At 37.0% G+C, this 25,133-nt stretch overlaps 1 protein-coding gene across 1 annotated transcript; it reads right to left on the reverse strand.

Moving 5' to 3' along the window:
* Window positions 1-524: 524 nt before the first annotated feature.
* LOC111862151 lies at window positions 525-24,759 on the reverse strand. The gene is made up of 9 exons (XM_023847331.2): window positions 24,741-24,759; window positions 24,574-24,628; window positions 19,557-19,650; window positions 16,851-16,940; window positions 14,631-14,839; window positions 9,574-9,622; window positions 2,908-2,993; window positions 1,275-1,624; window positions 525-828 (listed from the first exon to the last, which is right to left on the reverse strand). Exons 3-9 carry the CDS (start codon window positions 19,625-19,627, stop codon window positions 742-744), a joined length of 942 nt encoding a protein of 313 aa, XP_023703099.1. The 5' UTR covers window positions 19,628-19,650; window positions 24,574-24,628; window positions 24,741-24,759; the 3' UTR covers window positions 525-741.
* Between the last annotated feature and the right edge of the window lie 374 nt (window positions 24,760-25,133).

Below are 25,133 nucleotides of genomic sequence, written 5' to 3' on the forward strand. Positions count from 1 at the left end.
TGACTATCTCAATGAAAACAGAAAACCAGATAAACTCTGCTTGTTAAATAAAATCTGTCACATTCCAAGTGATTTAACTACAGCAGCTGATAATATATTTGTGGATAGTACAAGATTTAATGGCCTATCAGACCATGCTGCCTAATTTCTTACAAGTAATGATACTGCTACAGGGGCTAACTTAAACTGAAAATTTGCTATGATTAAGATTCCATCACAAATTACATTGTCAACAGTAAAGACCACATCTTCAAAATTTTAATATTACACTTCTCCCTGTTTATGTCTCTGCAAAAGTTCAAAGTAATTTTACAGTTAATACCAAATTCAAAACACTGCCCATGTTTTCCTGATACTGGGAGTAAGAACGGCCACTGTTGATTTCTGCATAATGTTGCAAATTGATAGAAAGGTATTGCAGAAGATAATATAAATGAATTCATTGTACAATTATAAAAGACAAGTCCGTCCAGTGTGACTATTTCATAAAGTGAGAAAACTGAAATAGTCACACTGGACGGACTTGTCTTTTATAATTGTAACTGTTAGTGTGACGGACCAAAAAATGAAACAAATCGAATTCATTGTAATTACACTTTGAGCTTCTTCATCACCAATAGTAAAGTGACTGCCATATGTCTATATATACAGTGCATTCATGTAACTAATAGCTGCTGCACAAGTACATTATGTATATCTTTGCATGGATCACAACCTCCATCCAGCCAACATATGTACTTTTCAGAATGTGTGGGGATAGTACTTGAAGTTCACATCAGCTGTGTCCATGGAGAGTGAGAATTTGCATGGGACATACAGACTCACAACCTGCAACACAATCCGTCATATAATCATATCAACTCTATGCCCATAACATTATCCCTGTGATGAGTAGGCATGAAAGTGAAAGTCTGCACACAAGAATGCTTCTGTCAGTACATACATACACATTACATATGCGATCTTGGTTATGTAGACAAAGTGTCGTCAGATTTATGCTGACTGGACTTTTCATTTATGATTACAAAATGTGTGCTAACAATACAGATCTACCTTCAGTAGCAATGGCAATAAAAATGAAATGCAGGAATCAAAATTCTGAAAAAATCTGTGAACTAATAATTTCAAATTATAATTTAACTTGAGTGAATGACGTGCTGTGAGCCAAATTTGTCAATGTCTATTGAAAATCTAAAATTAGAACAATCTGCATTCCCTATGGCCTGAAGTTAATGAACTAATAGTAGCTGTGTGAAGGAAATGAGAGTACCCACCCTGTACATCTCGTCTGATGCACTGGGATCAATAGTGCCATGTTTCAGTGTATGTTCAGGCAACAAAGGGAGTGTAGAATGAAGCTCAAGGGAAGCTGATGTTCTACGGTCTTGGCCATGCTGCTGGAAGTTGTCATGTGCCTGCTGTCTAGGACCAACATCCAAATGCTTTGCAGGGGGAATATTTTCCTTTCGAAGCTGATGTGGGTTTTCAGCTTCAACTTTGGGAAAAACCTTCCTGAGATACTGTAGTGGATCTAAAATTGGGGTGGGCAGTGGGATTGGGGGTGAGAAAGTCAGAGAGGAGCTGTCACTTACTGCAGGCAACCAAGATGTCTGTGTCCGCTCAGCTGAAACATACAGTTTTTATTTTTGCATTTGTTCATCTTGTTTATATTTAATTACTAACTGCAATAGCTGTCACACAATCAGTACGTACTGTTATGATATACTGTTGTGCCACTATATGTTGACCTAGAGTCAGTCACCATCAGGTGGATGAAATATATTTCATATCTGCGGTATCCACTAAATCTGCATAGCATTAGAAGAACTAGTTTCCTATAATGTAAATTACTCAATGGGGATCCACCTTGTGAACTATATAGATTATTTGAAGTAATAAAACACAGTCAATTAAGAGTGAAATACAATAAAACTGAAACAAAATGAATTAATTATATTATAATTATAATTGGGCCACATTGTAGTGTAGTTGGTTGAGGCATTTTGCCACAAGCTGAAAGGCCATGGGTTCGAGTCCCAATGAGGTGGATTTTTTTTCAATTTCCCTATTCCTTACAGCTGCACTGTGACCCTGTGTTCGACTCAGCCTCTAACAGAAATGAGTACCAGGAATCTTCCTGGCAGGTAAAAGGCGGCTGGCGCATAAGGCTGACAATTGTACTGCCATCTGTGAGCTGATTGTCTAGAGAAAATGTGGGAGCCTCAATGTCTCACAACCTTAAGGGCCTTTACAGCCTGTTACAGGGATAGTTTTACTTTTTTTACCTTAATTTATTATTATTGATTTTCACATGAATGCTGTTACAGTACTCTGTATACTGCATATTTTTCATTTGTGTGTTGTCAATCACTATGTAGTAAGGGTATGTCCATATATTCTTTATAAGAATATTTCTTATAGAGGAATTCATTGTGTAAATTACAAGTGAAGTTCGTTATTACAGGTTATATAGACAGAATGGACAAACTGTCATGCTTTGTACATTGTTGTGCTCCTCAAATGGTAGCATGTCTGTTTCAACTTGCTAAAATTATTGGAATTATGTATTATACGTACATCACTAATTTCAAACCACTCATAAATTTCCTGTCTGGTGTAAATGCATAGCATGTGGCCAGTGTTCCCAGACATATTCATAACATAAAGGGATTTCCTTAAATTGTTTTGTTTTGTGATCCTCCATGTTGGTTTTATTAACAGAGCATTGTGCTATCTATATGGTGTATGACTTAGAGAAACTAACTGCCAGATTAATTAAATCTCCGATAACAGAACACAAACATTTGAAACTGCTGACTACCACTGGGACTGCTCTTAACCAGTTCAGTCCAGTTGACAAAGTATTTCCTCCAAATTCACTATAATGATCAGCTAAGTGTGGCTTACCTGACAATGGCTTGTCAAGTTGCACTAGAGGGGCCTCCATATTCATCTCCAATAGCCTCTCTCTCCCAAGACTTGCAAACAGCTTTCTGCAGCAAACAGTAGTCAAGAAAGCAAGAAAGGAAGGACATTTTTTACAGACCTGACAGCCTTTCAAAAGTCTCTGGATTACTTAAAGTTGCATGCGACACATACAAAATAAATGTTCCAAATTTGAATAGTTATAAATTTCTTTCTTAAAATACATACAAAATTTACTTAAATCATTATAAATTATTCCCCATTTAAAGGATGTAACAACAAAAATATGTGCTTTTTAATGTTTGCATCCTCTTGCATGAGTATAACTAATAATACAAATTTCAACGTCAACTCAACTATAATTTGTTAACTTTGTTCCACTGCATGTTTTGACCCTTATATAGTCATCCTCAGGTGTTGTGATTTACACGAATAATCAGATAAAATCAACCTGGAATATAGTAAAACATGAAACAGGAAAATCACATCTGACTGAACAGATACCATCTCTCCTTATAAATGATGAAAAAGTTGAGGACCCAGGAGAAATTGTAGATGCCTTCAATACTTTTTTCTAACAATTACAGAAAATATAAATTTGCATCAAGAAGTGGGAGATAATGTAATTTCATTTTTAAGAGAGGTATTTCCTAGAAAATTCCCTGGTATTAAAACCATTCCAACCACTGAAACTAGAATAAAAAGTATAATACATTCCCTCAAAACAAAAAACTCTTCAGGTTATGATGCAATAACAAGTAAAATTTTAAAAATTTGTGCATCTCTGATCAGTAGCCCATTAACTCACATCTGTAATCACTCAGTATCCACAGGAATCTTTCCTGCTCCTCTTAATATTTCAGTAGTAAGACCACTATAAAAAAGGGGACAAGACTAGTATGTCAAACTACAGACCAATTTCACTGCTAACTACTTTCTCTAAAGTTCTTGAAAAAGTTATGCACAATAGGTTAAGCCAATGGTTCTCAAACATCTTACCTCTGAGCCCCCTGACAAGAGAAAATACTCTCAGGCCCCCAGCCTGTTTTTTTTTTATCAAAATAGAAGTCATGGTATGTTTGACGTTTTATTCAGTTTATTTTGTGTTTTTCTACATACTATTTAGCAGTTTTATTACTCAAAATTAAAGTATCACAATATTAGGCCTACAATAAAAATGTAGTTTTAACACTTGCAATTAACCAAAATATATATTGAAATGAAATGATATTTAACTAACAAGTATTTAATTTTTTCTGCAAAAAAAATCAAACATTTAAATGTCAAAGTTCAGTGTGATGGATGGGCCTGCTTTTGAGAACAAAGTTTATCAGAATGTGGTGTAATATCGGAAATGGCCACTCTTAACTTCTTTAGCAATATTTAGCCTTGAATGATACTTTGACTTTATAGCTGCCAAAGCAGAAAAGCCTGTCTCGCATAAGTAAGTTGTTGCGAAAGGCATCAGGATCTTCAATGCTTTTTGGCTCAAAGTTGGGAATTCCTTGCCAATATGTATCCAGAACTCCAACAAAGACAATTTCTTAAATTTACTTTTTAATGAAGTATCACTAGTGAGACCGATGAGTAGTTCTTGCTCATTTACCTTCAGAGATGATGGCCCAGGAGCATTTTTGAATGGATTTTTAATCCAATTAAATTTATCAAAATCACTGCAAAAGTATTTTTCAAAATGAACTTTCAACATTATGAGATGATCAAGTAGGCAGCTTTTTTATGTCCATTGGAAGCACTGGATTATCAGTGTCTTGTACCATTGACACTAGAGTAGGGAACATGTCTAGCGTGTCACTTTCCATACTGTTTCTCCAGAGCTCTAATTTTCTCATGAATGCCTTCACTTTGTCATTCCAAGAAAGTACAGTTGCCTCATTCCCTTGAAGTGAAGTACTGAGGATATTTAGTTTCTCAAATATATCTGTGAGGTAAGCCATTTTCAATAAAAAATCCTTGTTGCTGAAACTGTCTGCCAGTGAGTGATTTTCCCCATTTAAAAAACAGAACACCTCATGCCTCAGCTTAAATTCTCTTTAATACCTTGCCTCTTGCAAGCCATCGAGCATCACTAAAAAACAAGAGAGCAGTGTGTTCGGCACCCATTTCCTCACACAGCATTTTAAAAAGTCTAGACTTCAGAGGATTTCAGAGGATGCGGCTGCTGCCGAACTATCAACGCTGTCTCTGGCATACGCGTTTTATAATTGCCGGTAAAGAGAATAATTATTAGTTATTTTAAAATTCATGATAATTAAAGCCTGTACTCATCAAAGTTTTTCTATATGTATTTTTATTTTTTGTTACTTTTCTAATTGATTTAGGGCAGTTTTAATTTTTTTCTATAGGAAAGTATGCTGTGCCCCCTTTTCAAGCCTTTCGCCCCCGCCCCTTGGTGGTCGCGCCCCACAGTTTGAGAACCACTGGGTTAAGCCATTATTTTCAGAGTAACAATATACTAGTCCCAGAACAGTTGGGCTTTAGGAAGGGAATTTCCATTGAAAATGCACCCTCTAAGCTAACAGACAGTGTGTTGAAATCTATTAATAAAAAAATGCACGTTGGTGGAATATTCTGTGACTTGGCAAAAGCTTTTGACTGTGTAAATCATGAAATTTTATTAACTAAATTACATTTTTTTGGCATTCAAGGAGCAACGTTAAGTTCGTTCAGATCCTACCTAATAGACTGAAATAAAATCATCAAATTCTATCCAAAGTACCTACTTTAACTGGGGAATAATAAAACATGGAGTTCCACAGGGGTCAATTTTGGGGCCTTTGTTTTTCTTAATTTATATAAACGACCTACCTCCTACACTAAGGACCTCATAAATACCTATAATATTTGCAGATGACACTAGTGTTATAGTTTCTGGTATAAATTTAGATGATTTCTGCATGTTATCAAGCAAGGTTCTTTTGCAAATGAGTAAATGGTTTTCTGCAAATAAGCTGTCCCTGAACCTAGAAAAAACAAATGTAATAAAATTTATAGCAAAAGCTCACCACAATATCCATTAAACATTGGATATAATGATAGATATATAGAAGAGGGAGTAAACACAAAATTCCTTGGCTTGCAAATTGATAATCATTTAAACTGGAAAAACCATATCAATCAGTTGATTCCAAAGATAAGTAAAGCATGTTATGCAGTTAGATTCATGTTACATATCAGTAACATTGACATTCTAAAATCAATCTACTTTGCTTACTTTCACTTTTTAATGAAGTATGGAATAATTTCCCGTAATTCCTGTAGAGATCTATTGAAGAGAATACAGATCTTAACTTTTCCTTGTGAATATATATATTCATTAATAAACTTCATTACAAATAACAAAGAACATTTGCAGAATAATGCGGATGTACACAGTGTTAACTCAAGACACAAATACTGTCTTCATAGACCAATTGTTAACCTCTCATGCTTTCAGAAAAGCACATATTATGCTGGGATTAAATTTTTAATAACCTGACATCTGATCTCAAAAATCTTATGAATGCAAAAGCATGATTTAAAATAGCACTGAAACGATACTTAAATACACATTCATTCTACTCTGTTGATGAATACCTGTTGTCTAGAAAATAACTTATGTATCATTAAATAGACTTATGTGTAGTCACTGTATATTCTTAGTTTCTCTTTTGTGAGAACTCCATTGGTACTGTACATATATCTTTGTATTTATATGACATATTCCACATCCTACAGTCATTTAGACTAACTTTGGATTCTTGGAATGCAATACAATGTAATGTAATGTTATGTAACACATTTTCATTATTTAACTGTAAAACTTGTATTCATATTTACATACACAGACTTAAAATGACTACTTTCTATGTACATTTATATTCTAACTGCTAGACGTTGATTGAAATAAGTTATATACGAGGGTTGGGACTTTAATAGTGGTACCTATTTATTTACAACTGATACAAAATAGATGCATGTTTTGAAGTTTTACTGTCCTTCAATGTGGTCACCAGCATTGTGTACACCCCGTTGCCAGCGATGTGGAAGTCGTAGGATACCTTTAGCAGCGCCTGTTGTGTTGATAGTTTGAATGGAGAGGTCTGCTGCCTGAAGAATCTCTGGAACAGTTCTGAAGTGAATGTCATGAAGTGGTTCCTTCATCTTAGGAATCAAGTCGAAGTCATAAGGGCTTAAGTCCAGGGAGTATGGTGGATGGTACAGCACTTCCCAGCCCCATCGATCAAACAAATCAGCCACAGCTTGCGCTGCATGTGGCCAAGCATTGTCCTGAAAAATGAGGGGTGTGTTCTGCAGAAAGTGTCGCCGCTTCTTTCTCAAACTTGGTCACAGGTTGTGTTCCAGAAATGAACAGTAATACTGTGCATTGACAATCTGCTGTTGGGGAACGTTATGCGTTAGGATATCACCATCACAGTCATACATGAGAATCACCATAACTTTCACATTGCTGGGTTTCTGACGACCTTTTGATTTTTGTGGTGGTTCCACCTTGCCACTGTTCTGTAAGCCAATGCAGATTCCCCACAAGCCTCTTGAAGACCTTGATGACATTGTCATGCTGTATGGCCTCTGGCACATTCAATTTTTATCCAACTCAACTGTTCCTGTTTCGAAAACATTGTGACAACACTTCATTAGACCCCCAGTTAACACGAGGCTATGTTCTTCTCGTCACTGCGCATGCACGTGATGTGGGAAAGGAGAGTCCATTTGCTCAGAGGTAAGGTAGGTATGTAACTAACGTGTGGTATAAGTGACATTATTTGGTTCCATTGCATGGAGTCTCTACAGCAGTGTTGCCACTATTAAAGTTCCAAATTTTCTAGACAGTCGGCTCAAAGATGGTGGTAAGATTGTCAGCCTTATGCGCTGGCTGTGCTTTACTCCCCAGGAAAATTATTTAATTAATTCCTGGTGCTCATTTCTGCTAGAGGCTGAGGGAACCCCAGGGCCATAGTGCGGCNCGTTTGTGTTAACTGTTTCTTGAGCACTAATTTGTCTTTTTTTCTAATAACCAGAATGTCGTTCTCTAATAATTTATGTGTATTAGTAATAATATCATACATAACTTACAATTGGTTTTCCAAGAACTAATTTATTATTACAGTATTTCCATAATTACTTACTGTTACTGTTGTTGTGTTGTCTAGTTTATGTGGTATGCTTTGCTGCGTGTTCTGTACTACTACTACTTATCACATTTTAAAGTTTCTATCTTCTTGTCACAGGATATGGGGCGAGTGTAGGAGTAAGGGCATAGGAGTGTGGAAGTATTTAGGGGGGTGGAGTGGTGTGGGGGCTGGTAGAGAGTTCTGGAATGGGCTGGGTTGTGAATGTTTGGATTTGCCTTTATTAAGATGTCATATATTGGGTTACAAGTGCCCATCATAAAGTAAAGTAAAAAGTAAAGCCATCCCTGTACCAGGCCGTGAAGGACTATTTCCACATCCTAGGATTTTTGCCTGTATGGATATATGGAAAATAAAGGAAATGAATTAATGATTGAAAGGCCCATAGGGTTGTGAGACATTGAGGGTCCCACATTATCTAGACAGTCGGCTCAAAGATGGTGGTAAGATTGTCAGCCTTATGCGCTGGCTGTGCTTTACTCCCCAGGAAAATTATTTAATTAATTTCTGGTGCTCATTTCTGCTAGAGGCTGAGGGAACCCCAGGGCCATAGTGCGGCTGGAAGGACTAGGTCAATTGAAAAAATTCAATAATCTCAACGGGACCTGAACCCGCAACCTTCCGGCTTGTAGCATAGTGCCTCAACCACTACGCTACTGCATATATGGTAACTGTAACATATTTTGTTGTCTTCCTATCATAAGTTATAGTATAATATTATTATAAATACACATAAATTATTATAGATTGACATCCTGGTAATAAGAAAGGAGATAAATTCGTGCTCAAGAAACAGTTTAGACAAAAGAATCTAGCCAATAATAGAAAAATCAGATGAAAAGATGGGTGGTCTACTACAGCAAGAGACACTAAGCTGAATAAACAATATGACACTTTTAAATTAGTAAAATAAATTTTTAATTTATATATAACTTGTATTTAAATCAACATCTAGCAGTTAGAATATAGATGTACATAGAAAGTAGACATTTTAAGCCTTACTTACTTATGGAGCTGAGCCCTTCTTGAGGAGAAGCTAAATCTGCAGCTACTCAAGAATTTCCCAGCATTTTATGAAACCCGAAGGTTCATTACTGTGTTCACAAGAGCCTTCCACTGGTCCCTATTCTGAGCCAGATCAATCCAATCCATACCATCCCATCATTTTAAGCGTATGTATGTAAATATGAAAACACTCTTTACAATTTAATAATGAAAATGTGTAAATCACAGCACCTGAGGATGACCCTATAAGGGTCGAAACATGTAGTGGAACAAAGTTAATAAATTATAGTGGCATTGATGGTGAAAGATATGGGATTATATAACTGTCAATTATGACAGTACTCTAACAATATCAGCAGTGCCTGTTGTCATAGTTGTGAACTATAATAAAGAGTGGAATGACGTTTTTGTTCTGTGAAGGGTCCCTCACATTAGCAAACTGCTACTTCATTACGATTATAAGCCTGACAGTAAAAGAATGGAAGATACACACCTTTTGCAGTAGATGTCCTGCAGCTGGCACTGTATTTCCAGCAAGTAGTCTGCAACACAAACAAATGAGTGGCTGAAGGGTATACACTTTATGAAGCAGGGTTGTGAAGTACTTTTATGCTCCTGTAGTCCTTCCAGACCCAAACAATTGTTAAAGGAATGCCAGTTTTCAAAGCAGTACAAATATGGAGAAGACATAAAATTCATTTCTTGTTTTCTTCCCATTTTTCATCTCCACCTTGTGCATTCTTATAGTAGAAATGAACATTAACCCCCCATAAGCCTCCTTCTGTGAGCACAGTGATCAGCCAAAGAGTTACCTTTAAAATGAATATCATGATTTTCTGAGCTTGACAATAGCTGGAGCAAGTTAACATGTATTTTGTTCAGAGTTTCTAAAAGTACCCAGGCTTTGATTGGTGCTGCCACTTAAGCAAGATATCCTTAACCTTTAAACACCGAACTTCTGAAATAGTCGTAAGCTTGAGCTGGCCGGATTTCATTTAAATGCCTGCTGCTGGTGCGCATTTAAATTCCTGTTGCCACTCTGCGTTTAAATGCCCATTCCTGTTAGGGAATTTAAACAATTTAAGCTTTGTGTTTAAAAATGCTGTATCTAACTCAATTTTTATGATAAATGGATGGAATTAACTTTGTTTGTATCAGCAAAGAACATAGTGTTGCATATTATAATGGAAGATTTGAAAACTTTTATACAAAGAGTTACACCCTATTTTCAATTTTTTTTTCTTTTAATTTTGATGCATACAGCATGACAGAATTGTTCTGCACTATAAATTCATTTCTGTTTGTAACACTTGACACAATTTAGCAGTCCCTGGTGTCATAAAACAGATGGAAGCAATAAAGTCATTTGTCTTCTGCTAGCACTGCTTACACCCTTCAGATTTTCAAATCTTTTGACTAAAGGACAGAAGAATGAAAGAATGGCTATTCAAGAGAAAGCTAGAGGGGCCCCTTCTTCAGCGCTAAGACCGTCCATTATAGCTGTAAAGATTATTGCCCTTTCTAGGGTTGTGAACAGAGAGTTGCATCATGGCTGAGATACAGAGTGCGATCTGTTTTCTGTGCGTTCATAGTGAAATTGAATACTGTAGTTTTATTTCAGCCTATATATATATATATATATATATAACAGATAATAACAAAAAAGGTATGTACATCGAATTTTACTGTATATTTTTAACGCATTAATCTGCAGANATCAAACAGATAACAACAAAAAAGGTATGTACATCGAATTTTACTGTATATTTTTAACACATTAATCTGCAGAATCTGCAATAAAAGTACTGGCTCGTGGATGAGTTTGGACATAACTCATACCTATATTGTTCACTTAGGTATCATTTTAATCCCTCTATTATGGTTTTACTCAAGTCTGTCTGGTAATTACTACATTTATAAATAAATATTTAGGACTGTGCATGTGCTTCTACTAGCGGCGTGTGCGCGCGCTTCCACTAGTGGAGTTTAAATGCCTGACTGGCCAAAACAGGGTACTTTGGCCACGACGACCATACTCATCACTGGCCAGTCGGGGCACTTTGGACGTTAAAGTTTAACTATGTCATATGTTTCGAGTTTAAGTCAAGGATAAGTTTGCCACCATGTGTACCACAGCACTTCTCAACTACAATAAACTGTACTCAGAATCAAGCTCAGAAGGATTAAATAACTCCTAAGTAGACAAAAACCTACATTTTCATGAAGAATGGTAGTCAGATACTTCGGTTTTATGATGTGCCCAGAGATAAACAATGTCCAGTAACACAACTGTGTGTTTATTCTGAAAGGGTTAATGCAAAGAAATAAAATTTAATTATCAGAAGCATAAGATTTATATCAGGACTGTAAGATGCAGTGTGCCAATGTCACCATGGTAACAATGCTGTGTCCACCAATTCATTAAGGAACTGATCAGTGCAGCTTATTATTTTATTCTGATTAAAAAGTGCTTTACTGTGGATTTTCTTGAATACCCTTCCCATGACAGGCTGTTGACCACCACCATCATAATCATCATCAGCAGCAGCAGCACCACCACCACCACCACCACCACTACTCTACCATCAGAAATAAAGTGAAAATGAAACACTGTGTGCCATTGAGAGATAAACTGAGATCCTGTAGAGTATATGCATACATAACATGGTTGGTGTGTTTTTACTAGGACTTGATCTACACAGTGTGTATTAGCTAAAATGAATAAGTAGATTACGGTTCATTTGCTAGAATGTGATTTGTAAGGTGTGGGTTTGCTGAAAATAGATCCAGGTAATGTGGGTTTGCCAAAATGGATCTACAAGGTGTGGCTAATTTGCTAGAAGTGGGTTTATATAATTTAAGTGGTTGGATATATAGTGGGATTGTCAGGTAGAAGATTACCAAAAGAGTTGTGAACAGGAGAAAACATAGCAGGTGGAAGGATCAAAGAAAGATTAGTAAGAAAAGAAGGTAAAACTAAAATTGAAGGAAAAATAAGTGAGCAGTTTAGGATATTATTGATATGACCTGAAGGCTATAATGGAGAATTAAAACCCTGGGGCCCAAAGCCCACTTATAGCACTGTTGCAGTGAGGAAGAAATAGTAATAATATAGGACAGACTTGCCTAAAATATGGGAAGCCGTGGTTGAGTGTCAGAGTAGGAATGACACAATACCCAGTCACTGCAGCTGTAATAATTAGGTCACTGTGAAATGCTGAGGTAGCTTGTCAGAGTCAATAAATCCCTAGGCTAGGTGAAGCATGTCACACAGATTCCACACAAATTAGATATGTGGCCAGTGTCAATACTAGCCAGTGGTTCACATAATGAGCAAGTAAATCAGTTAATAGCAAAAGCTGTACTAGTTAAGACAGGCACATTGGCAGAGACCCTTCAGCCAGTATCCTGCAGCAATGGAACACACTGGAGCTCTACTCTTCATAGCAGTCATTTCTGCCACACTAAGGAAGTGGATGCACTCCATATAGAATAATAGCAGAGTGTGATCAGTTTAGGAATTCTGAATTAGCTTAAATAGTGATGAGGATAAGAGCCATTTGTACCATACTGTAGGATAAAAAATGTAAATACGAGGGTCAGTCAAAAAGTTCCCAGAATGGTGGTACAGCACTCTAATGGTAGGACATACAGCAACGCTTACCTCATCACCTTCAAAGTAGGAACCTTGTACGCACACACACTTCCTCCGTTGATCCTGCCATTGCTAGAAGCAGTGGAGGAAGGCTTCTTTTGGAATCTTCTGGAGCTCAGCTGTCACATTCAATTTGATGTCCTCCATGGTTGTGAAATGTGTCCCCTTGAGGCCCATTTTCAGAGTAGGGAACAGCCAAAAGTCACTCAGAGCGAGATCCGGAGAGTACGGTGGTTGAGTGATGACAGGAATGTTTTTCTCGGCGAGGAATTGCTGCACAACAAGCAATGTGTGGTTCGGTGTGTTATCTTGATGCAGAAACCGCTGTCCCTGCCACTTGTCGCGCTGTTTCCTCTGAACCACATCGTGCAACCTCTGCAAAACTTGCATGTAGAAATGGCCAGTAACAGTACCAACTTCTTGCTTCAACTCCGCAATGGTCATTCTTCAATCACATCGAATCAATTGTCGTAATTTCCAATCATTTCTTCGGTTCTGGATGTCGAAGGTCTCCTGCTGCGCTGGTCATCCCCTAACGTCTCCTGCCCATTCTTAAACTGGGAAAACCGGTTGTAAACTGCGGATTTCTTTAGTACAGTATCACCGTAAACTTGCTGCAGGGCCAATAGCGTCTCTGAAGCAGATTTTCCCAATTTGCACATGAACTTGATGTTCACATGCTGTTCGAACTGCGACATTGCGCCGAATGACCAACAGTAACGACACTGTACACTGAAACCTGTCCAGACCTGTTGTGCCTGCGAGCAGACATTCTGAACTTCCCACCACAACAGTGTGTGTGCTATCTTATTGCTCGTTCTCCATCTGCAGGGGAATTCCAGGAACTTTTTGACTGACCTACGTAGTGTGAAACAATAATAATGTATATAGCCAGCCCCTGTGTCTTGAGCTGAGGTGCAGACATGCCTGAGGTAACTCCATTCACCTACCGAACTAACCGTTGTTGGCATCACCCTCAAGGATGCACAACCACAGTAGAACAAATATATATATATATAACAAGGAACTTTGTGAGTTACACAGGACACCTATCATGGTTACAGTTGTGAAATATGTGGGGCTACAACGGGCTAATCATGTAGCAGGAATGAGGCAGACAAGATATTCATACAGAACTTTCCTGGGGAAACATTTTGGAAGATGACCTCCTGGAATACTAAGAAGGAAATGGGAGGATAACAAAAATGTGGCTCTTCTGGAAATAGGGTTTGAGGGTGCAAGGTTTACAGAACTGGCCCACAGCCAAGTCAGATAGAAGACTTAGGTATTAAGGGTGCTGAATAATTTAACTGTTACCAGAATTGGTTGTTAGTCTAGTTAGTTAGTATGCATTTTATAAAAGAAAAAGAATAAGTGGAAGTATATATATATATATTTTTTTTCCCCATTTAAATGGCAGCATTCCATTGCCTTACATAGGTATAAATTATTTGTTAAAAGTTTAGTCAAACATAATTCTTTGTAATAATTAAAAAGGTCAGATGTTTGAGCATCAGTCTAACATTATTATTAGACCTTTCTGAGAAATATGTAGACAGGAATAACATGTAAAACTGCATATTCTATTGAAGAGGTCTGATGATGACATAAGGCTGAAGTTGAAACATGTAACCTTTCACATTATTTCAAATAAAAGCTGTTGTTTGACTGAGCTTTTAACACATATTTTACATTTGGAAGTGGCTTTGTCACTCCACTGAAACATCTAAAGAAAGGAAAATATGAAATTAATTCTTACATATGTAACTGAATATTCAACTGAAATAATATGCAAAAGTTGGCTGAGAACCAGATATCATTACCAGCAACTGATGTAAACAGCATTTGGATGAGTTCTTTCACTGACAGTACCAGATGTACTCGTAGCGACTTACTCTTAGTGCTGAATTTCTGCATAAATTCCTCATCCCAGTACGATGTGACAGTCACTGCATATTCCATGTATTCCATCCCAAGGTTTTCGGATGATATCTTCCTCTTATCAGGGATCTTCTTGGCATTAGATACTTCAGGTTCTGTACAGGAACCTGGGAATTCTATCACACTCTTTCCTCGCCGCTTCTTATGCCAAGTATGAAGTATTCTGGAAACAGCCCTTTAAGTACATATAGCTCAATCCCATGACCCCTTTCTGCATGATTATGGGTAAATTAAAGAAAAAAAACAAAAAATAAGCAAATTAGCAGTTGAATAATTATGCATCTTCAGCTATACTTACATTATTATCACGTGAATGTGCGACTATAGATAGGGTCTGGATTGGTAATTGGATTTATTGAAATCTTACAGAATGTAACTACACATAACTACAGAAATAACTTTAATTCACTCACTCTGCAGTTCACTACAGCATGTACAAAGTCTAAATTTCATGTATCTTCATCGGTTGCCACCTAGTAACGGCTTCCTATGCCGTAGCTTCCTCAGCTTGATGTTCATGTCCTGACTGGTCGGCGTCTGCCTCACAACTCACTCCAACAAACTCCCAGGCTGCTGGCCATCTCACACCACCTTCCTACTGAGTCCTATGTTATGACAGTTGGTCCTCCAGTGCTCCAATAGTTTCTACTGTGACCTTTGTTAGAGTTCTCAGGTTGCACTGCTATGTACACCATCTCCACTAGGGTTGGCTCCTTTCTCTCCAGATGTCTCCGTTACTTCCAGGCAAATGTTTGTCTCTTTTTGCCTGGCATTCTTATTAGCATATTGGCCTTTCCCAATTGGCATTCATCTTGATTATTATTTCTTTTTAAATGGCAGTTTTCCTGATTTGGTAGATATCCATCCAAGAGATGAAGAATACCTTGAAAGATCTTAAACTCTTCGTTATTAGTCTCTATCATGGCTTCCATTTTTCTCAATTGGTTTTTATTTTTCAGCTCCTATTTTGGCTTTCATGGCATTTATTTCAGCCAGCAGACATTCTAGTATTTGTTGTATCATTGTAGTGTGGCTGTATAGATACACAATGCAATCATTAATCCAATAATCGATTAATCACTCCAACTTCTGCCACCACCAGAACGTAACTACAAATAACTCTAGCGCTAACGGTAATCAACACACTCTGCAGTTTACTATAGCATGTACAAAGTCTTCTCAGTCTGCTGTATCTTCACCTGTTGTCACCTGGTAACGACTTCAAACACCATAGCTTCCTCAGCTTCAATGTTCACGTCCTTACTGGCCAGTGACTATCTCACAACACACTGCACTGAGTCTGAGTCTTATATTATGACCGAGGGTCAGTCGGACAGTCTGTCTTGGAATAAAGAACCCATATGGGGCTTACAACCAGATTTTTATTATTGTCAGGCAGTTGCAGGTTTGTTGATGTAATGCGCTCTCTCTGACAAGATGATGGGTCTGTTGTTTACAATTGCTGCTGGTCCTCGCCAGCACAGTAATTTTCAGTTCCGAGTCCCCTGGGACTTATTACCATATTTTACTGTCTCGGATTCAAGACTTCCCTTTTTGCCACCTCCTACTACTCGCAGGGCTATGGTGAAGGTATTTAACCCTGCCTCCACGCAGGATAACACACTGCATTCTATACTTGTCCTGCTTATAACACCTCAGCACGGACCACACAAAAACACCTCTCCCAAAAGTTATTCTATTAATGCATCATATAGGTATTGCATGGATCACGCAGAAAACGCCACTTCCCAGTTACTCCATTGTTGCGTGTTACAAATCTGTTGTGGCCATTGCCTAACAACACCCGTTATTTACAGAGCCATTACATAGCAACAGCTTTTGAATAGCTGCTTATTTCATGATCAGTGCCTAGCAGCTGGTCTATATGCCACATTATGAACAGAATAAGGAAATTTGCAAAAAATAATTTGAGACTGCAAGAAATCAAAATCTTTAAAAAAATTAAAATGAAGCTATTTTTAAGAAATATTTTAAAAATATTTAAGAATTTTAATATGTGAGAGCAGCAGTGATTTTCATGATATAGAACATATGACAGTTCAAAAGTGTGATTTAGCACACTATGGAATATTTAATAGTGGGCTCACATGTTTTACAGGTAAGCACCATCACCCCAAGCTCAGTCTTCTGAAACACACATTGGATACACTTACCTCTGATCACTACTTTCAGAATGTTTCTGTTCAAACATCTTATCTGGAACAGGGTTATCTGGAGACAGTGAATTCTCTATACTGTAGTTACTGTAACACAGACACAGGTTTGGATGCTGTCAGAAATACATAGTCTACATATGCTTTTCAGCAATTTATGAGCATCCATCCACTATGATTTTCCAGGATTCCTCCAGATGGAATTAATTATAAATCTTATTAAGAAAGTGCATAAGATTAAACCCTGAAATCCTTCTATGTTATCACATCTTTTAAAAAGTTAGTTGGAGAGAGACTGGAAAAGAACAAAAAGTGTTTGTTTATGTAAGAAATATGTATCATGCTGAATTTCCAAAAGTAGCCACAGTGTGCTTTAACCTTTAAACGCCGGACTTCGAAATAATGGTAAGCTTGAGCTGGCCGGAGTTTATTTAAATGCCTGCTGCTTGTGTGCGTTTAAATGCCCGTTGCTACGCTGCGTTTAAATGTCCGTTCCTGTTAGGCGCTTAATCAATTTTAAGCGTTGTGTTTAAAAATGCTCCATCTAGCTCAATTTTTATGATAAATGGATGGAAATAACTTTGTTTATATCAGAAAAGAACATAGTGTCGCATATTGTAACGGAAGATTTTAAATTTTTAATACAAAGTGTTGTACTCTATTTTCAATTTTTTGTGTTTTAATTTTGATGCATACTGCAAAAATGGTTTCCCAGTTCTTCACAGAGTTGTTCTGCATTATAAATTCATTTCTGTTTGTAACTCTTGACAAATTTTAGCAGTCTCTGGTGTCATAAAACAAATGGAAGCAATAAAATCGTTTGGTCTTCTGCTAGCACTGCTTACACCCTTCGGATTTTCGAATACTTGACTGAAGGTCAGAAGAATGAAAGAATGGCTATTCAAGAGAAAGCTATAGGGGTCCCCTCTTCAGTGATAAGATGTTCCGTTAGGGCTGCAAAAGCTTATTGCCCCTTCTATTTGAATGAACAGACAGCTGCATCGTGGCTGAGATACAGAGCGTGATGTCTTTTGTGTGCGTTCGTAGTGAAATCGAATACTGTAGTTTCATTTGAACCTATATATACATCAAGAAGGTAACAACAAAAAAGGTATGTACATCGAATTTTACACTATATTTTTAACATACCTATCTGCAGAATCTGCAACAAAATTACTGGATTGTGGATAAGTTTTGGCATAACTCATATGTATATTTTTATTTGCTGTTGTTCAGTAAGGTTTTATTTTAATTCCTCTATTAGGGTTTTACTCAAGTCGGTCTGGTAATTACTACATTTAAAAATAAATATTTAGGACTGTGCGCGCGCTTCCACTAGCGGAGTTTAAATGCCTGACTGGCCAAAACTGGGTACTTTGGCCATGACGACCTTACTCATGACTGGCACAAACGGGGCACTTCGGCACTTAAAGGTTAACTTGTGGTTTTTATTGCCTAAAGTAGAAACAGAAAAGAAGGACCCTATGGCATCACTTCCCAGAAGATAGAATTCTCCAGGCTGGTTGGTTATTTAATGATGCTATCAGTATTGAGACTGTATAGGGTGAGATGACAGGATGATTAGTGAATGATTAACTGAAAATGAACCAGTCATGGCCAAATCAGTATATTATCCTGGCATTTCTCTTGAGGGACTGAAGAAGAGCACATCTCCCAAATATAAGTCTAGAGCGTTATTCCTAGACCAGTGTGGTTGGCAGGATTCTTCAGAGAGTGTAAAATAATACAAATTTATTGTGGGTCACCTCATAGGTCTCTTTCCTTTAAATTGTAAATGCAGTGCCCCTTCTTGGCATATTTAGTCTTTCTATGTGACCATACCATTACAAATATTTCTCTTCTAACTTTACTAACGACTTCTGAATTCCAACTACTCTAAAATTTCATTTCTACTTTTATCCCTTCTTGTTTCTCCCTCAGTACTTCTAAAAAATTCTGTATCCATTAGGTTTTCCTTTGCTTCTTATTGTAACGGTCTGAATTTTGGTGTCTAATATTAGAAGTTATTTAAATGTACTTTATAAATTGTAGTTCTGGATTGTTTGGGGACATATTCCATAATATTCTTGCAAGATTAGATATACTACTTTAATATCATCAAATACCCTTACCACATAATGTGTCACTATATACACTTAATTCATGAAGTTAAAATGGTTAATTATTTATCATCATAACATTCGAATATATTATGCAATCTCCACGTTATTATTTGTAGTTCACTCATACATAAAAGTTGCATACTTTTCAAAGACTTAGCATAACATAAAACTTCTGCACCTCACAATGAACATGGGCGGTGTTATGCACTTAATGGGGCTCTACTTGATCTTATGTCACTTGTCTGCAAAGATGCCATTTTGGTATTGTTGATCATAGGGTGCAACGAGGAACCAAGATGGGACAGTCTTCAATGACACAATGTTCCTACTAAATGTAATAAAGAGGTAACATTATTTCTACCCCTACTGCTTTTCTAAAAGAATAGATGGAATAATGTCTGTAATATTGATGTCTAAGTAAAATCTTGGGATTGGCAGATACACAGATGTTACTAATGGGGATTCCAAAGAATAAAACATGTTTGAAACCTTAAAAAGGAATGAGATGTGGAAATTTACTTACAGGGAACAATGGCCTACTCACGACATACAGTTTGGGAGCAAATACATGAACTCTTGATACCTTTGTCTAGCTGACTTCACAATCCTATGAGAGCTCTTTCCCACTATCTTCTTAACTGCTTCTTCTAGCATCACTTTTCTGAGTGGTTGTAAACCTTAAAGATCAAACAAACAGCTCTAGTGTAATGGTGTTTTGTTCACATTCACACAAGGTTGTTGATCCACAAGTCCAAATTTTAACAGTCAGATAGCCATTATTTAAGGCATCCAAACAAAAACTTCACTTAACATTCCTATTAATGTGAAATTTGTTAAAATATTTTTGTACAAAGTTATTTAGATTATCGTTGAAGTGGAATCTAAGAACACTAACCATCCGATTATAGAACATTGATTCATACTTGTAAGTTGTAAAGAAATTGTTCTATGAATATATGTTTATGCAATGTTATATATAAAGCTAGGATTTTTATGCAGTATCATCATGCAAAATAGCTACATAGTTATGTAACAAAAAGCACTGAAATTTGTAGTAAAATGTGTGGATTCATTAAAATATGTAACATTATATAAAATTAATATTTAGTTTTGCAAGCTACCTTTATTTGCAATATTTTAGAACAATAACGGATTTTTGATGCACAGTACACAGAATATTTTCCATGTTTTCTGGGGTCATTGATTGTCTTTTATCTGACAGAATGTGTTTATAGGCTGAAAAGGAATTTTCTTCATCATAAGATATCACTGATGCATAATTTAACAATGGAATTTTCTAAAGAGGAATATTTTCAGAGGGGTCTGCATTACCTCCATTAAGTACCTGACAGACACTGGTAAATGTCGAAAATCCAGGGGTTCTTTTTAACACCGCCTGCAACTTGGTGGACACACTTTCACCAGCCTCCCTTTTCAGAACACTAAGCTTTTCGCTTGCATTCTTATTGTGTCCATAAATTCATGCAGAGGAAGTTCCTGGGTTTCTAAACATTATATACTCTTCAGAAACCAGCCAAAATTGCTTCAGATGTAGGCAATTGAATGCACTCTGGGATTCATGCACTGAAACATCAGACTCGGATAAGAACTTGGCTACAATTGATTTCACAGTTTCAAAGTGTTCACTGTAGAAGTTGACTACTTCTTGCTGGGTTCCTCATCTTGTAGGCACTGGTTCTAGGGGAGGGTGTCTGGCATGTGCTATTTCTAGGATTGCACTGGATGAGGGGCTCTTAGAAACACTTTTTGTCATCAAAATTAATTTATTCACTTGGGGGGCACTTGGGTCTAACCTCCTCAACAAGTTGCAGTCCATGAGCCAGGCAAGAAAAATGAATTAAATTAGGGTAAAACACTTTCAACTAGGTTGCGGCTTTCAGCATATATGCCACCGCATCTGAATACAAAGTTAGTACTTTCTCCTCTTGAACTCCAGTAGGCCACCACACTTTAAGTCTGTCATTCACGAATCTTGCAGCAGTGGGATGATGTGTATGGTGCAGAACTTTGGAGCAAATGAAATGTGCATTGAAAGGAACTTCAGTGTCTAACTTGCCACCCACAAAGTTCACAATGAAGCAACCCATGGAATCTTTTGTTTCAACCACAGCATCCCATATAAAGGCATCTCCTATATTACATCTTATGTTTTTCCAAGGTTCCTTCATAGCAAATAGGCAGATAATGTTTTTGATATGTTGACTGCTCTGGAATACGTTGCTTGCAGTACTTTTCCAAAAAGAATCAAATTCGGGAATTTGGCGTTTAAACCATGGGATATTCACAGTTAGCAACCAATTGTACATATACTTGAAGAATTCATTTCTTGAGGTCTAAGATTGCTATATGTGTTAAGAGCCCTTGCTTCTTCGAAGAACTCAGTTGCTTGTTTTTTGTATGTTGTGTGCTTCATAGATTTTGCTCCAACAATGATTTCATGGAACACCAACTACTTTTGTTGCAAGCTAGACATATTACAATCAGTTGTGAACAAACCGTCTATATTTACCCACAAACTCAACTTTGATGCCAGAGATGCCAATGCCATAATGATATCAACTACACAGAATAAAATTGACTGCTCATACAAAAATTAATCACTTTAAAAAATTTCAGGACAAGAATGCAGGTTGTTAGGAGTGGACAAATACGTTTCGTGAGAAGGGAGGGGATTTTAACTGCAATACAAAGGAACACCATTCGAATTCTTAGAAAAATCCCCAATGCGCAGGTGACACTAATGAGCAAAATTACGTGGGAGTTGTAGTTCACTCTGCTTTACAAAAAAGATATTTCCTCTGGATTTCCCCATCACTGTGGAAAAAGTCTTTTGGAAGGGTGAAGAAGACTATTAGTAAGGTATTTAACCAAAATACACACAAAAAATATGTAGCCACTTTCCATTTTAAAATGCAAGTAGAGAAAAATATCATGAAATATGAAGTTTTATGTAACATCTCAAGATATATGTAGGAAATACCAAAATATGTATAAATATGTAGAATAATATTAAACTGCAGAAATGCTAATGCTGTAATTTGTGGAGATTATTACTTTTTGACCATCTACATAGTAAGAAATAAAATATGTATTTACATAAAAATCCTAGCTCTAGTTACACATAACAAACTAAAAAAAAAAACAGTAATTTCAAGCAAAATCAGCAAATTTTGCCAGAAGTCTGTGGCAGATGAATTTTTATTATTTTTATTGAAATAGAACTTGGCATAATTATAGGTTTGTATGACATGAGTAAAAGTACAGAATATTTTGTCTTACAACTCTGTGATTTTGAAGACAGAGAATGTCGAAATTTGTATGATGCTGGGTGTTTTCACATGTCACAGAAGCATTAAATGATACGAAACATAATAACTGCAAAACTAATTGAACCGTATGGATAAAACTGAAACAATATGGATTTAATATAAGATTTTATGATTTTATGATTCATTCTGAGCTGCAAAATTTCAAAAGGCAATCTATGGTTTTCCAGAGTAAGGGGTTTGATGAATTTAAATAAACTGACTCTATGAGAAGCATGTTTTAACAGCAGCAATTTACTGGACCTGAACCTCAGGAGTTAGTGAGAGTGAGTGAGTTAGTTGTGTATGTGTGTGTGTGTATGTGTGCATGCACATGTGAGTAAGAGGGGGCAGTTTAGTCAACTCCAGTAGAGGAGAGTGACCAGTATTAATCAGACCCCTCCTATCATCAAAGAGGAGGCCCTATTTCAAAACAGGTATTAGAGTCTTTCAAAGAACAAAAATATGGTCATGGGACCCGAAACCAAGATTTTTGCTCCAACAAGGGCAAGGAGCATTTTAGCTAACCAACCGGTCAGGTATATGTGAGAGTGGCAGTACTCTCAGAATCGTGAGACAGTAAAATATGGATGAGTCCCATGAAACTGGGAAACAAGATTGACTGTGCTGGCGAGGACCAGCAACAATTTACCTAACCGACCGACTCAGCCCTAGGACCGCTCAAGTAACTATCATTTCGGAGTTGTAAAATAAGTTAAAAATAATCTGCTGCAGAAGTCTAAACTGACAGATGTCCTTGCATCTTAAATTTCATGAGTGTTATTTTTTACACATATATTTCCGTCTTAAATGCAAAGTCACGTTTCTTCCTTACTACATGTTTCGGCCATATACGGCTATCATAAGGTGTTGTCTAACTTGCTACAATTGTTGCATTCTATGCAAAAGTGTGAACGTGATATTTCCTAATTAAAATGAATTCAGCTTCCATGACCGCCTCTGTAGTATAGTGGTCAGAGTTCCTGGCTACAGATCCAGAGGTCCCGGGCTCGATTCCCGGCGCTACCAGATTTTCTGAGAAGTAATGGGTCTGGAACAGGGTGCACTCAGCCTTGTGAGGATAATTGAAGAGCTATTTCAAGGAAATAGCGGCTCCGGTCTAGAAAACCAAGATTAACGGCCGTGGGGATCCGTTGCGCTGACCACGCGACATCCTCTATCCGCAAAAGTTGGCACTAATTTCGTCGACAAGCGTCGGTCGCTCCGTCGATATAGTTCGCTTGCGGACTACAGGCCACGAAGTTTGTATTAAAATTAATAAACTTCTTAATGTTATTTCTATTATGGTCGTAATCCATTCATTTAAAATATAGTTGCCTTAGAGTATTTATGGTTGCTGCATTCCATTTGCTCCGTGGATATTTGAGTATTATTTGTTCAGTTCGCAAGGTTGGTAAGATTGTCGATGTAATGTCATTATCAGCGTTGATCCACACACACACACAACCCATTTAATAACAAAACTAGTCTAACAACGTGGAAAAACCCTACAAGCCAATTGAGCCTACATAACAACACTGATAATACTACATCGACATCCTTGCCGATCCTTATGAACTGCATTGTTGCTCCACACCCATCTTTAGCGGCCCCAGCAGCCCCTTGAAGCATTGGCGGTGTATGCCTAAACGACGCCCAACGAGACCAGAGAATCCCCGCCCTCTCGCCCCTCCGATAAAAATTCATCTCTCTCAAAACTTTGTCACAATTAACGACACAAAATTTTGAACACTGTAATGGTAACCGCTGTTGGTGTTATAATTCTTTAATGGTTTTATTTACATTGATGCAAATGATGTTCAGTTTACTGAGAATTAATGGTCATAATATGACCAAGAGATCAACAGAAATTAATTTCGTGCAAAAAAACAAGCATCATTGAATTTGCCGCCTCAGGCGGTCTCTTGATTCGCCTGTGCTGTCTCACCAGTTTTCCTTTGAACAAGCAACATATTATACATAATAACCTTGTTATTTAAGTTAAGCGTCTTCACGTCTGACCCGGCGCTTGGCTGGAGTTACTGACGATGGTACTGCAGAAACGAAGATCGTCGGAAGAATACTCTGACAAATGAAAATTAGACAGTAGTGGTTCATGCAATAAGCAAATGTTGTCATGAACTTGCTTTAAGCTTATGAAATGATCCGAGGTGTATTGTATTTTTCAAAAGATTACCTAATTTGTACCTTATAATTACATATTTACGTCTAACATATCACAAATCATATACCTAAATCGGCAAATAAACGTACCTTTTCTAGAATGGATGTTGGACCACACTTCTTTTCGGAAGGGGACAGATCTCCTCTGTAAATAAAACACTTCTAATTGAAAGCTAAATACATCTATGATGTAACGATAATCATATTTAATATTATGCTTCACTGTCAGCTACTAATTAAATGTAATATACACTTACAAGGTACGATCGTTTAAGCCTGCCCGCCATTATATCCTGTTTACGATTGATCAATAATCGATTACAATCAGAGATGACACTACAGTCAACCCGACGGTAATCAAAATCGATAAAAATGAACTTGAAGAGTTGAAGAGGCTCTGCCGTTCTCTTCAGAATTATGTAGATGATGATGATAAGTAGTACTTCAGTCACAGCCTGAGTGATGAGAGATTGAAACCGGACAAAATTATGATGTGGGGCCTCAATCTCACTCTGACAGTCATATAAATATACGGATACTCGCATATTTAATAAGTGCTTTAGAAGATAAGATTTTCTGCAATTTATAAAAATAAGTCTTAAATTGCATAATAGAAATGTTTTACGGTGTGCTACAATTTACATATTATT

This window comes from Cryptotermes secundus, unplaced genomic scaffold (genome assembly GCF_002891405.2).
Source record: "Cryptotermes secundus unplaced genomic scaffold, Csec_1.0 scaffold799, whole genome shotgun sequence".
In the NCBI taxonomy this organism is placed as follows: Eukaryota; Metazoa; Arthropoda; class Insecta; order Blattodea; family Kalotermitidae; genus Cryptotermes; species Cryptotermes secundus.